The sequence below is a fragment of the Labeo rohita genome, chromosome 1 (assembly GCF_022985175.1).
Source record: "Labeo rohita strain BAU-BD-2019 chromosome 1, IGBB_LRoh.1.0, whole genome shotgun sequence".
Lineage (NCBI taxonomy): Eukaryota > Metazoa > Chordata > Actinopteri > Cypriniformes > Cyprinidae > Labeo > Labeo rohita.
This window is the reverse complement of record NC_066869.1, coordinates 40,788,161-40,799,739: the sequence shown is the minus strand read 5'-3', so window position 1 is coordinate 40,799,739 and position 11,579 is coordinate 40,788,161. Positions and strand designations below refer to the sequence as shown.

At 36.0% G+C, this 11,579-nt stretch overlaps 1 protein-coding gene across 1 annotated transcript; it reads left to right on the top strand.

The window, feature by feature from the left end:
- Window positions 1-1,788: 1,788 nt before the first annotated feature.
- On the top strand, window positions 1,789-3,896 carry c1h4orf33 (chromosome 1 C4orf33 homolog). The gene is made up of 5 exons (XM_051116331.1): window positions 1,789-2,178; window positions 2,288-2,348; window positions 2,434-2,485; window positions 3,169-3,368; window positions 3,444-3,896. Exons 1-5 carry the CDS (start codon window positions 1,956-1,958, stop codon window positions 3,541-3,543), a joined length of 636 nt encoding a protein of 211 aa, XP_050972288.1. The 5' UTR covers window positions 1,789-1,955; the 3' UTR covers window positions 3,544-3,896.
- Window positions 3,897-11,579: the final 7,683 nt, after the last annotated feature.

Below are 11,579 nucleotides of genomic sequence, written 5' to 3'. Positions count from 1 at the left end.
GCCATATGTGAGTGTAACTGCAGAGTCGTTCTGTGCACTGTGTAAATATAATGGTGACTATGGTTCTAGGCTAAATGTAAACATGCATTTACTCATCTCACTTGCACAAAAACAGAGTATTTCCTCAAAATTAATAAAAACAGTGCAATGCAAACTTAGAATATGACATCCCCTTTTATTAACCAATGTCTTTCCTGCCTTTGGTGATTCAATTCAACCATACTAATGAACAAAAATACTAAACAAAACATTTGTATTTCTTTTTTGCTGAAGAGTGTTGAACTTTCTTCTCCTGCATCATATTCTTCATGCAGTCCAGAATGGCAGCACAACTTAAAGGTTTGTTTGATTTACATTTCCTGCAGCCTGAGGCTTATTCTTTTCACTTTTGGTGTGAAAGTGCTTTTACATTCGCCAAATATAGAACTTTATCTATATATATAATGCAATATTGTAATGCATTACTTTTAAAAGTAACTTTCCCCTCTGTATAAACACTGTTTATTATATAGCAATTACTGGTGCTATAAACCCTAAAAAAAATTAAGCATGAGTTATGAATGCATGTGTTGTGGTCTTCACGTGTCTCATACAGGTATCATGATAATAAATAAGAACAAAGTTCAAACTGTATATAGGCTATAAATGTTACATTTAATTTCTAGCTTTTTTTAAATTTTACTGACGTGGCTACTGCTGTCCTACAGTTTTGCTTTATGAAAATCTTTGACTTTGGCACAGTTTTATAATCTTGATCATTTTTCATGCCTAAAAATGTATGAAATATATTAGATATTTTTTGCATTTAATTAATCCAGGACCGTTTGTACGGGAGTACTAGAGGGAACGAAAGCAAGAGCACCTCTGTTGAAATACAATAGCCTACTGGTAAAAAATATTTTCAGTTTTCCTATTTTTATATGTGTTTCAACTTTGGAGAGCTTCAAAGGTTTCTATTTTCAATGTGTCTCTCATTATAACAAAGTGTAACATGATGTAAATAAGAGATTCATTGTGCAGAGTACAACGTCACTGATTATAACAAAACTTACTTTGTAAGACTGCGATAAAATGAAATGAGTGACGCTTTTAGTGATTATAAGCGGAGTGCTTCTTCAAGAAATACAGACTTACAGAAATGCTGATCCTCTTAGCATCACGAAAAACAAAACTCTGAACGGGTTGTAGCCAAGAAAGCGTGCAAGTTGTGCATTTTGGACGTTTATTCAGGGTGCAAAAAGTCAAAAGTCATAAACAAAATCTGAAAAGAATTCAATATACTTTTTCTTGCAGCATTTTGTGTATATGGTTCTAATTTCAATTTTGGTTTTCAACATATAGCATTAAAAATACAACTGTTCTTTTTTAATTTTTTTTCTTAATGGTAAAAAAAGGAAAAGTGAATGGACGCAAAAGTACATAGACCTAACATAAATACCAGAATAGATAAGCTAGTTTTAAAAAAACTATGATTACACATTCATTTTTATAGTTGAAGTGGAGGGGATTAGAAATCAGCCCCTTTAACCTGATAGCAGATCAGGTTTATGATATCAATATTACTTATAAATGACTGTCGAACTTGATTACATATCAGTCAGTCCTGTGCCCTGAGTATAACATTTGATTATATAATGAATTATTACAAAACAAAAACATATTTATTCATTTTATAGAAGAGGAGGGGATTGGAATTCAGCCCCTTCAACGTGACATCAGATCAGGTTTATGATATCAGTAGTACTTATAAATGTTGACTGGAATTGACATCAGACAGTCCTGTGTCCTGAGCTGCTTAATGCATAGTAGAGCACAGAACTGAGCATATATACTGTAGGCGACTGATACTTAGAACTTTATATATAAACAGACATTTCACAAGAACTTTTGAGAACTCAACCAGATAGACAGTTATTATTATTTCAGGTGTTGATAGAAGAAAACAAGATTTCACCATGCTTAACAGTCTCTGCGTCGGTTGTATCGTACTGACTGTCCTGGAGTTCCATATCAAATATACCTGGGACAGCCTACCTATGCATCATGACCCGATAATAATTAGCTTCTCACCTGGTGATAATGGTTTGTTAATGCAGGTGACTGCTACCCTCATTAATGACCCCCCTGCACCAGCTGGACCACCTGGAGAACCGTTCCCTGGTCTCTCGGACTATGAAGGTATGTTCATCTATACTTTTTAATAATGCGTCAGTTTTTCAGTGTTTGATTTTCTGTGAATTTTCAACTGACATTTTTTACAATTTGTAGTCTTTGTCTAATTTTTCAGTGGTGGAGTCATTCTTCCTGAACAGCAACACTGAGCAGTATCTGGAGGTGGTACTCTGCCCGTAAGTTACGCCTACAGTGTTTTTCAGGCAGCATGAAGATTTTTCATTGCTAAAATGTAATTGAAATAATATTTTGATATTACAGACATGGACAACACCTCACTCTGCTGTTCAATGGAAAACATAATGCATTTATGGTAAGAAAATACACATTGTTCATCAGTTTATTAATTTTTAGCTTTTAAATAGTATTTACATTACTGGTTAAAAGTTCAGGGTCTTTTTTTTTTTGGTACAAAGTGTCCTATTTTCTTATTCTAATGTGGCATTTATTTGATTAAAAACTGTAATACTGTAAAATTTTATATTTGAATATATTGTAAAATTTTAATCAGCCATTTGTCCAGTCTTCAGTGTCACATGATCCTTCTAAAATCATTTTCAATCAATTCATTTGCTGATTTGGAGCTAAAGTAACATTTATTATTATCAATGTTAAAAATGGTTGTAGTGCTTAATATTTTTGTGGAAATCATGATATATTTAAGTGACTTTACTGTCACCTTTGAACAGTTTAAAATGTTCTTGTTAAATAAAAATAAATTATGGGACAAAAACATTTCTAAATCTAAATCTATGGGATATTATTATGCTTAATATTATTTAAAAAAAATACAAAATCTATATAAATCATTTTATATTTTATGTATGTATGTTTTTGACTTTATAACAGTAAATGGCTAAACATTAAAATGTGCAGGAATGCTTAATATAATGTAATAAAGGTGACATACAAAATAGTGATATGAAATGTTCTTATGCTATTCTTGACCATTAGCTGGTTATTTTGTAATAATGTTTATGCTATAACCTGTTACAGCAACAACTCCCTCTATCCTTCAAAGTCAACATTGAGAACAACATATGGAAGGGAGAAGCACTTATACCTTGGAGATATTTCCCTCCAGGTGTTAATAAGATGAATTCCTATGCCATCCATGGCTCTGGAGCAGAAAGGAGCTATGAGGCTCTGTATCCTGTTCCTAGAGAAGACCTAGTTGAAGGACAGAAACCAGACTTGTAAGTTTAGTTATTTTAAAATGATTTGTGTTTCACTTTTATTGGATCTTAACATATCTTCTCTCATCTGAACAGTCATCGACTTGAATATTTTGAAGACTTCACTCTGCAAAGCATCATGGGAGAAGACTGGGTTCAGCCAGAATCGGACCTGTGGGATTTGGTGGGCAAATGACCAGCTGAAAATCTCAAATGAAGTCTTATAACCAGCTTTTTAATGCATTTATTACTTGCAGTTTGCTTTCATGTTTATGTTAGAGCACAAACTCAACTGCAAACTAATCAAAGTTAATGATGTGGCTTGTTTTAATGTGGGTGTAATGGCAATATAATGGCTTTTATTATCACAATTTAATAAATCTTCTATCAGTAATGCGGCACTAATCTTAGCAGCAAGTATTCCATCCAGCACCATATTTATCTATACAGTATGTACCAAATGGGAATTATTTATTTTATACTGAAATGAAAAGAACCATTTAATAATGGAGATGTGAAAATAGAATATTAAATAAACAAATGATAACATTTAAGTTTTTTTTTTGTCCTGTTTTGGATGAGTTACATGAAATTTCTTCAGAAAATCTCCTAAGGATTCCAAGTTAAAAACTGGTAACACTTTACAATAAGGTTCATAAGTTAACATTAGTTAACTACTTTACTTAACATGAACTAAGAATGAACAATAACTCTACAGCATTTATTAATCTTAATGTTAATTTCAGCATTTACTAATGCATTAAAAAGTTCATCTAAAGTTGTGCTTGTTAACATTAGTTAATGCACTGTGAATTAACATGAACATATACTGAAAACACAATTTATTAGCAGGGTAGGAAGGTTGGCAGTTTAAGACATTAACTTGTAAGCCGAAACACAAGATTTGTCTCTTTTCAATATAAATAAGACTTATTGGACAAATATAAGACATATAAGCTAATTTAACACACAGACACACACATTCACACAAGTTTACGAAAGAGAGAAAGTGAGGGAAGCATGAGTTTAGGAGAGTGAAAATATCAAAGTCCCAAGTTTATAGCAAAATATTTTACCAAAGTTGTTAGTTGGTTGGAAGTCTAGTGGTTATTTGGAGTGATGTCTTGGAAAGCCAATGGTTAGGCGTTGACTGAAGATAAAAAGTTGTGGGCTCGTTGAAATTTTTGAGGCGGGCACAGTCAAGGTCGGACTCAGAATCATGGCTTTGCGCCAAAACCTCACAACCCGAAACTCTCAACGGAAAGAAAAAAAAAACTAAAGTAAAAGAAAGAAAAGAAGACACCTTTGACAAGACTAGATGGTGGATCTGCTTATGATTTTAGAGAAGCCAGAGCACAATGGAACAGCACTTAATTGCAAAAAGCTAAAACAGTAAAAGCAAAATTTTTTGATGTCCTGAGTTGTTTGACACATCCCAAATGGTGTCTTAGCCAATTAGACATTGTCTTAGCTTGGGGTGTTGCTATGTTTCTCCTCCCAATACATAAATCAACATATTATCTTATGAGTCACATAAATTTTCCTACTGTTGCAGAATATAATTCAGACATGATTTTTTTTGTTGCATTTTTTGGATAGGACAGTTGAGATATGACAGGAAGCAAGTGGGAGAGAGGGAGCGGGACAAGATCGGGAAAGGTCCATGGGGCAGGATTCAAACTCGGGACACCCGAAACACAACTGCGCCATATGTCAGTGCACTGCTCACAAGGCTATCGGCATGGACAGACATGATTTCTATAAAAAGAATATGATACATTTTACAAAGCATTGATTGGTAGGAATGTTTTAAGCAAGAATATTCAAATACGCACATACTAAACACAATTATAATCCAATAAACTAATAGTTATTCAATATGGCATAACAATGAGTGATTAGAACATGATAGTCAAATGTGTGGGTTACATACATGACATGGAGTTATGCAATAGATTGATATTCATTTATAAGTCCTTTTGAGGCCTTTTTGGTACATCTACATAGTAAAAGACAGTCTCTGTGTTGTACTGTGTTTGTGAGGACGTGTTCTGTAAGGAACAAGAAGTCAAAAGGTCTAGAAGGAGCCTGGTCTTTGTCCTTGGTGGGGGGAATCCCAAGGAAGTCTCAACTAGTGATTTTCCATATGATTTTAGTCGTGATTGTCATGATGTGTTGTCTCTTTGATCAGTACCTTGGGTTTTTTGATCAGTATCTCTTTCTTGAGTTGGGTTTATCAGTAAGTATTCTTTGTGTTAATGTTGCAAGCTGTTCAAAGCTGTGAAAGAGTTGGTTGGTTAGGCTTGCTTCATGGCTGGTGCTACCCAGATAGCAAAAATGTTTGGGCCAAATGTGGCTGATAGCATTCACATTTGGCTTAGGTATGGCATGGTGGCGCACATACAGTATGGGCCAAACATTCATCATATATGAATGTTTTGCCATGGGTTTAGAGTAAGAGGGAATTTTCTTTTTGTATTTATTTTCTATTTGTATTAAGGTATATGGCCCAGATGATAGCACACAACTGAGAGCCAAATGTGGCTTGGCTATGGCACACCATATATTAACTTATGGTTAACATTTGGCTTTTACTTGGAAAAACACATTTACAATCATCCATGTTGATCCTCTTTGTGGAATTTGGCGCCTTGTGGTTCAACAATGTTCTGTTCGAATTTTAAATAATCTGACTGACTCTGATATGCTACATTAACTAATGGAACCCTACTGCAAACAAGATAAAGTCAAGATAAATTTTTATTGTGACTATGGACTAGGTTGACAAGAGTGCTATAGAAGTATTCACTATGAAGCTTACACTGGTGATGTACCGGAGAGAAAACGGATTTTCAGCAGTAAGAAAAAAGGTGTTTTAAAGCTTGTTGTTTTGTAGAACATTACAGTTATATATGATATGAAAACAGTACACAGTAAAAAATGACAGTGAATTTTACAGTAAAAAAAACATAAAAATGCTACAGTAAAGTCTGTTAAATGTTTAACGCTAAGTTCCCCTACTATATACGGTGAAAAACTGTATTAGACATTGCATGTTATTTTACGGTAGTATACTGTTTTCGGAAGTGGAAAAAGAAGTGGAATAATCGTAAATTCCCACAATTCCCTGCGCTACATTTTTTTTTTTAAATTTGATGTTTTTAGGTTGAAATAAGTTTTGTACATTAGGGCTGTATGTTACATCTAATGTTGTTAAAGGGGTCATCGGATGCAAAGTTCACTTTTACATGCTGTTTGAACATAAATGTGTGTTGGCAGTGTGTGTACACAACCACCCTATAATGATAAAAATCCACCCAGTGGTTTTTATTTAACCTGTAAAAATAATTTCCCCTTTTTCAAATCAAGCCATTTCAGCATTTTGTTTGTGTGACGAAACACAGACAGAGGCGTCCCACGATAGTTGGTTGACACAGCCGTCTTACCTTAGACCCGCCTTAAATGAGCAGTAACAGTCTGATCATCATTGTTTCAATGCCGGAACAGGGATGTGGACAAGAATAGCTTCTAAGTGACTGAGGTGTTGTGCTGTTGGATGTAATAATGAACGTAGTGGTCGTCATTTACTCCCGACATCTGAGCCGCTGAAGATGCAGTGGATTACGTTTGTGAAGGGAATGCGCCTCCCGATCTACATATATCCGTCTATGTTCACGTGAATCATTTGTGATCCAGCTTCACTTACAGCAGAAGTGAGTATATAGGTTTTTTTTTTTATGAATATTTGCGATCGCCTTTCCTAATAACATGCTAGTTAGCAAGTTTAGCGGATAAATGCGGCTAAAGTAAACAGGCTCGTCACTCCACAGAGAGAAGAGAGGGGCAGGGCAGGCAGAGCTCATTAACATTTAAATCATGCCATTGTATTTTCAGAATTACATTTTTTTTTTCTCAAACATGGTCAGTGGGGTAAATCGCCCCCCAGCCAGATGGAGTAAAATGCCCCCAGGGGGCAATGGGCAAATACTGTAGTTATTCTATTTTGAACATCAAATTCTTTGTTTTTCCATCAAACGTGTTCCAACTAGTCGGCTGAATAAAAATATTTGGATATTGTATTTAAAATTTACCTCAAATTAGCATCAGGTTGCTATTTAGCTAGCCAGTTAGCATCAGCGAACACAATTTTTCAAATAGGCTATAATTTTGTAATTCATAATAACTGATTATTTTCTATTTAATTTTAAGCTAAAACTGCCTGTACTCTGATTTTGCTGTAAATGTTTAAAGCAAATTGCTTTGTCAGACTGGGGGGCATTTTACCCCACCTTTAATTTTTGTTAAAAATCTAATAAACATGAAAACTCTGGACATTTTTCATACTTGGTTTATAATTTACGTCATTGTAACCAAAACTATGATAACTTTTCTGAACACATTTAACTTTTGTTTCACAGATAAAAAAAATTGCCTATACACGTCTTTAGGGGAGCGTTTTCACCCACTCTACCCTAATTATTCATTAATATGTGCCTAAACCTACCACAAAATGATTCCTAAATCCATTTTTATGTTTTAGGCAGCAATTTCGTGCAACCTTGAGTATCTGACAGTAGCAAAACCTATTTCTGTGATGCAAAATCTCTTTTAAAAACTGCCAAGCTTTAACTCTCTCAACAAACCCATGCGTATAATCAATCGGCGCTGCGTAAACTACAAATTAGCTGCTAATAAGACGGAACACGGGTTTATAATTACAGCCGCTGTCCGTTAAATGAATATTAACAGTGACTAATTACCGAGCCGCTGCTCTCACGCTGCCGAACTCCTGACACGAGCGCTGACTGGAGGGCGCGCTGATGGCGTGAGCTGAATGCGTGCTCTGTACCTGAGAGCGAAGGTCACAAAGAAGGTCGTTCTTAAAAAGATTTTGAGCTTTATTTTATACAAAAAATATCTGATATCATAAGTGGTTAAAAAGGGCACGTTTTAGGGGTTCAGGTTACAGTGTTATTATAAACTCAGAGTTTACAGAAACAAACATCATTTAATCTGTTAATACGTAATTAGTTTGCTTGCAAATGCATGTTTTGTTAGTTTATTAATTATATTAACAGTTAATTATGTTAATATTACATACACAAACACATATTCATTACAGACACATTATTTATATAATATCTGTATAATAAATAGCCTGTATTAATTGTTTACATGTAGTATGTAAAACATGGAAAAAGATGTCACTCAAGTTCATCTGTTGGGAATGCAGGGAGGCACGACACATTACTAATATATTTAGGCAAAATAAATAAATAAAAATAGAACCCAAAAGAAAGAATTACATCCAGCCCCGTACTCAAATTACACACACAGACTCGGAGTAATCGCATTTGTTCTCTCCACATGCAATCTATTCACTGGGGGAAATAGCAGAGTACAAATTGCTTCTTGTTAGGAGCAGAGCGAAGTCAATCAGATGGCCTTCCACTCATGTTTTTTAAATCAGGGAGAATTTATGCGCTGACATTTTATAATTGATAGGAGGCCTGTTCAAAACCGAACGGGTAGATTGGGCACTGGCATGTTTTCCGAGGTATTTCTGCTAGTTGAACAGCGTTGGCCGCACGGAAATGGAATTGATTTCATCGAATACGCATTAGATACAACCTGAACGCCGAAGGGAGGGGTAAATATTGTCACTCCTTTTTTAAAAATGAGAATGAATCATGTTTGTTATTTGATTCCATTATATCCATAATGGACCTGTTTACCTGTCACTTTTGCCCCTTCCATCCATTTGTCACAGGCAGGTAATATCAGCACTAAAATATTGATTCCCATCTATTGGAAAACACATTAACAAACAAATATTTTGAACCTGCAATAGTGTCTAGTGGCAGCATTGTTTTTTTCCTTTTCTATCAGAGATAATTTTGATATATTTTTCTGTTTTGCTCATCACTAAAAAATATCAATCATTGCGCTCGGAGCTCCAAAAATGTGTCTCCATGGCAACAAAAGCTTTTTCTGGATAAAAGGGGCTGTCAGGGAGAATATTTTCTTTTATAACTCTGTCATAATCATAAACATTAGTACAATACACTCTCTCTCACGCACGCACATCAGTGAAGCCCATTAAAGGCCACTATAAAAGAAGGAGGCCTAAAAGTAAAGGATGATAAAGAACCGCGCTCGCAAAGCGGAGGTTATTTTTACAGATTTTAAGGGGAGGGGAAGATGATAAATCTGAGTTGGGAGGCAGTAATAAGAGAGGATGGCAGGCAACACAACATTATCAGGCTGTTTGTGCTGTGTGGAAGTGCTGGAGGGGGGGAGGGCCGCCGAGGAGAGCCTTTACCCGCGCGGCACCCTCTGATTGATAGTGGAATAAAGGTCGTTCCGTGTGATGAATGAATATTTCGATATAACCCAATCACGGCGCACAGGAAAACGAATGACTGGACGAGAACAAGATGAGCGGGTCCACCGAGGGCACGGCACGCGGGGCCAGCAGAGACACTAAATCACAAAATAACAGAATTGAACTTTATATGGCCATAAATGGGAGAGTATGTGAAGAGACGGGGTTGAAAACGCTACCTGGATCCTCTCCGCTTTTCTGTCAATACTAAACCCATGAAGGAAGAGAACGAGGCGGGGGAGACGCAAGAGACGGAGCCAAGAGTCTTTCCGCAAGACATTTAGAGGTCATGCTCTAAAGTGAACGTGGTAACTGTGGAGTTGTTCATAAAGTGGTTAACTCACAGCGAGATGCTCTGTTTGTGCACGAGGGTCAGTTTGATGGAATATCAGCTCTCTTTTGTCTGAGAGCCACAGATGGGTGAGCTGAAGACAAATGCTGCAGTTAGACAGCCAAAACAACATTTCCGTCCTGATGTGCACAGAATTGTATTGATTAATATCACTGACAAAACCAACTAGCTAAACAACAGTTGCGCTCTTATGGGAAATGAAAAGCCTGCAAGGATGCGATAAGGATCTGTGATTGCACATTTGATAACAAGTGAGTCACTGAATCATTCAATTCTACTAATTCTTTTAAAACACGTCTGTGCCCCCTATCCACCCTATTTTGCAACACAGGAACAAGGTACTTTTTGTGAATGTGCAAGGCTTTTATTTATTGTACTATAAGCTATTTATTGTACAGCTAAAATAAATTCATAATTTCAAATAAAGCGACAGCTTTTTTGTGTCTCTGTACACTTAAAAAAATGCTGGGTTAAAAACAACCCAACTTGGGTTATTTGGCACCCCAGCGCTGGGTAAATATTCAACAGAACACATGCTAGGTTATTTTGACTCAGCTGGTTGGGTTAATGTTTTTAGCCAACTTGCTGGGTTGGTTTATTTAAGTCAACTATTGTTTAAATATTATTATTTTGCTGGCTTAAAATGGGCTGGAAATTAAAAATCACACACACACACTCTAAAAATGCGGAGTTGTTTTTTTAAAGGGGTCATCGCATGAAGTTGATATGATTCTTCAGGGTCTTAATGAAAAGTCTATAATATACTTTGGTTAAAAATTCTCAATGGTAGTGTAAAACAACACCCTTTTTACCTTGTCAAAATGAGCTCTGCAAAAATCATCCCATTCTGATGGATTGTTTCTTTAAATGCAAATGAGCTCTGTTCGCCCTGCCCCTCTCTTCTCTCTGTGGGGTGACAAGCCTGTTTACTTTAGCCGCATTTAGTCGCGTTTAGCCGCTAAACTTGCTAACTAGCATGTTATTAGGAAAGGTGATTGCAGAGATTCATAATAAACCCCTTATACTCACTTCTGCTGTAGGTGAAGCTGGGTCACAAATGATTTGCGCGAACATAGACGCGCGTTATGTAGGTCGGGAGGTGCATTCCCTTCACAAACAAACCTAATACACTGCATCTTCAGTGGCTCAGATGTCAGGATTAAATGATGACCATTATTACATCTAGCAACACAACACTTCTAACAGTTGTCTGTAAGTTGTCTAACTTACATCCCTGTTCCGCATCGAAACAATGGAAGTCTGACTGTTTCAGCTGATTTAAGGTGGGTCTAAGGTAAGAGCTCATGCCAATCAACTATCGTGGGAGTGGCCTCTGTCAGTGTGATGCCACACCGTCAGGCATCTGAGAATGGCTCGATTTGAAAAAGGGGATATTATTTTTACAGATTAATTAAAAACCACTGCATGGATTTATATCATTATAGGGTAGATGTGTGCATAGGCTGCCAACACAAATTAATGTTCAAACAACATG

Excerpts from the sequence above, each read along its gene's own strand:
- c1h4orf33 (XM_051116331.1), top strand. The coding sequence starts at position 1,956 with ATGCTTAACAGTCTCTGCGTCGGTTGTATCGTACTGACTGTCCTGGAG. Across the intron at positions 2,179-2,287 it reads TGGTCTCTCGGACTATGAAG|TGGTGGAGTCATTCTTCCTG; the intron begins GTATGTTCATCT and ends CTAATTTTTCAG. Across the intron at positions 3,369-3,443 it reads GAAGGACAGAAACCAGACTT|TCATCGACTTGAATATTTTG; the intron begins GTAAGTTTAGTT and ends TCATCTGAACAG.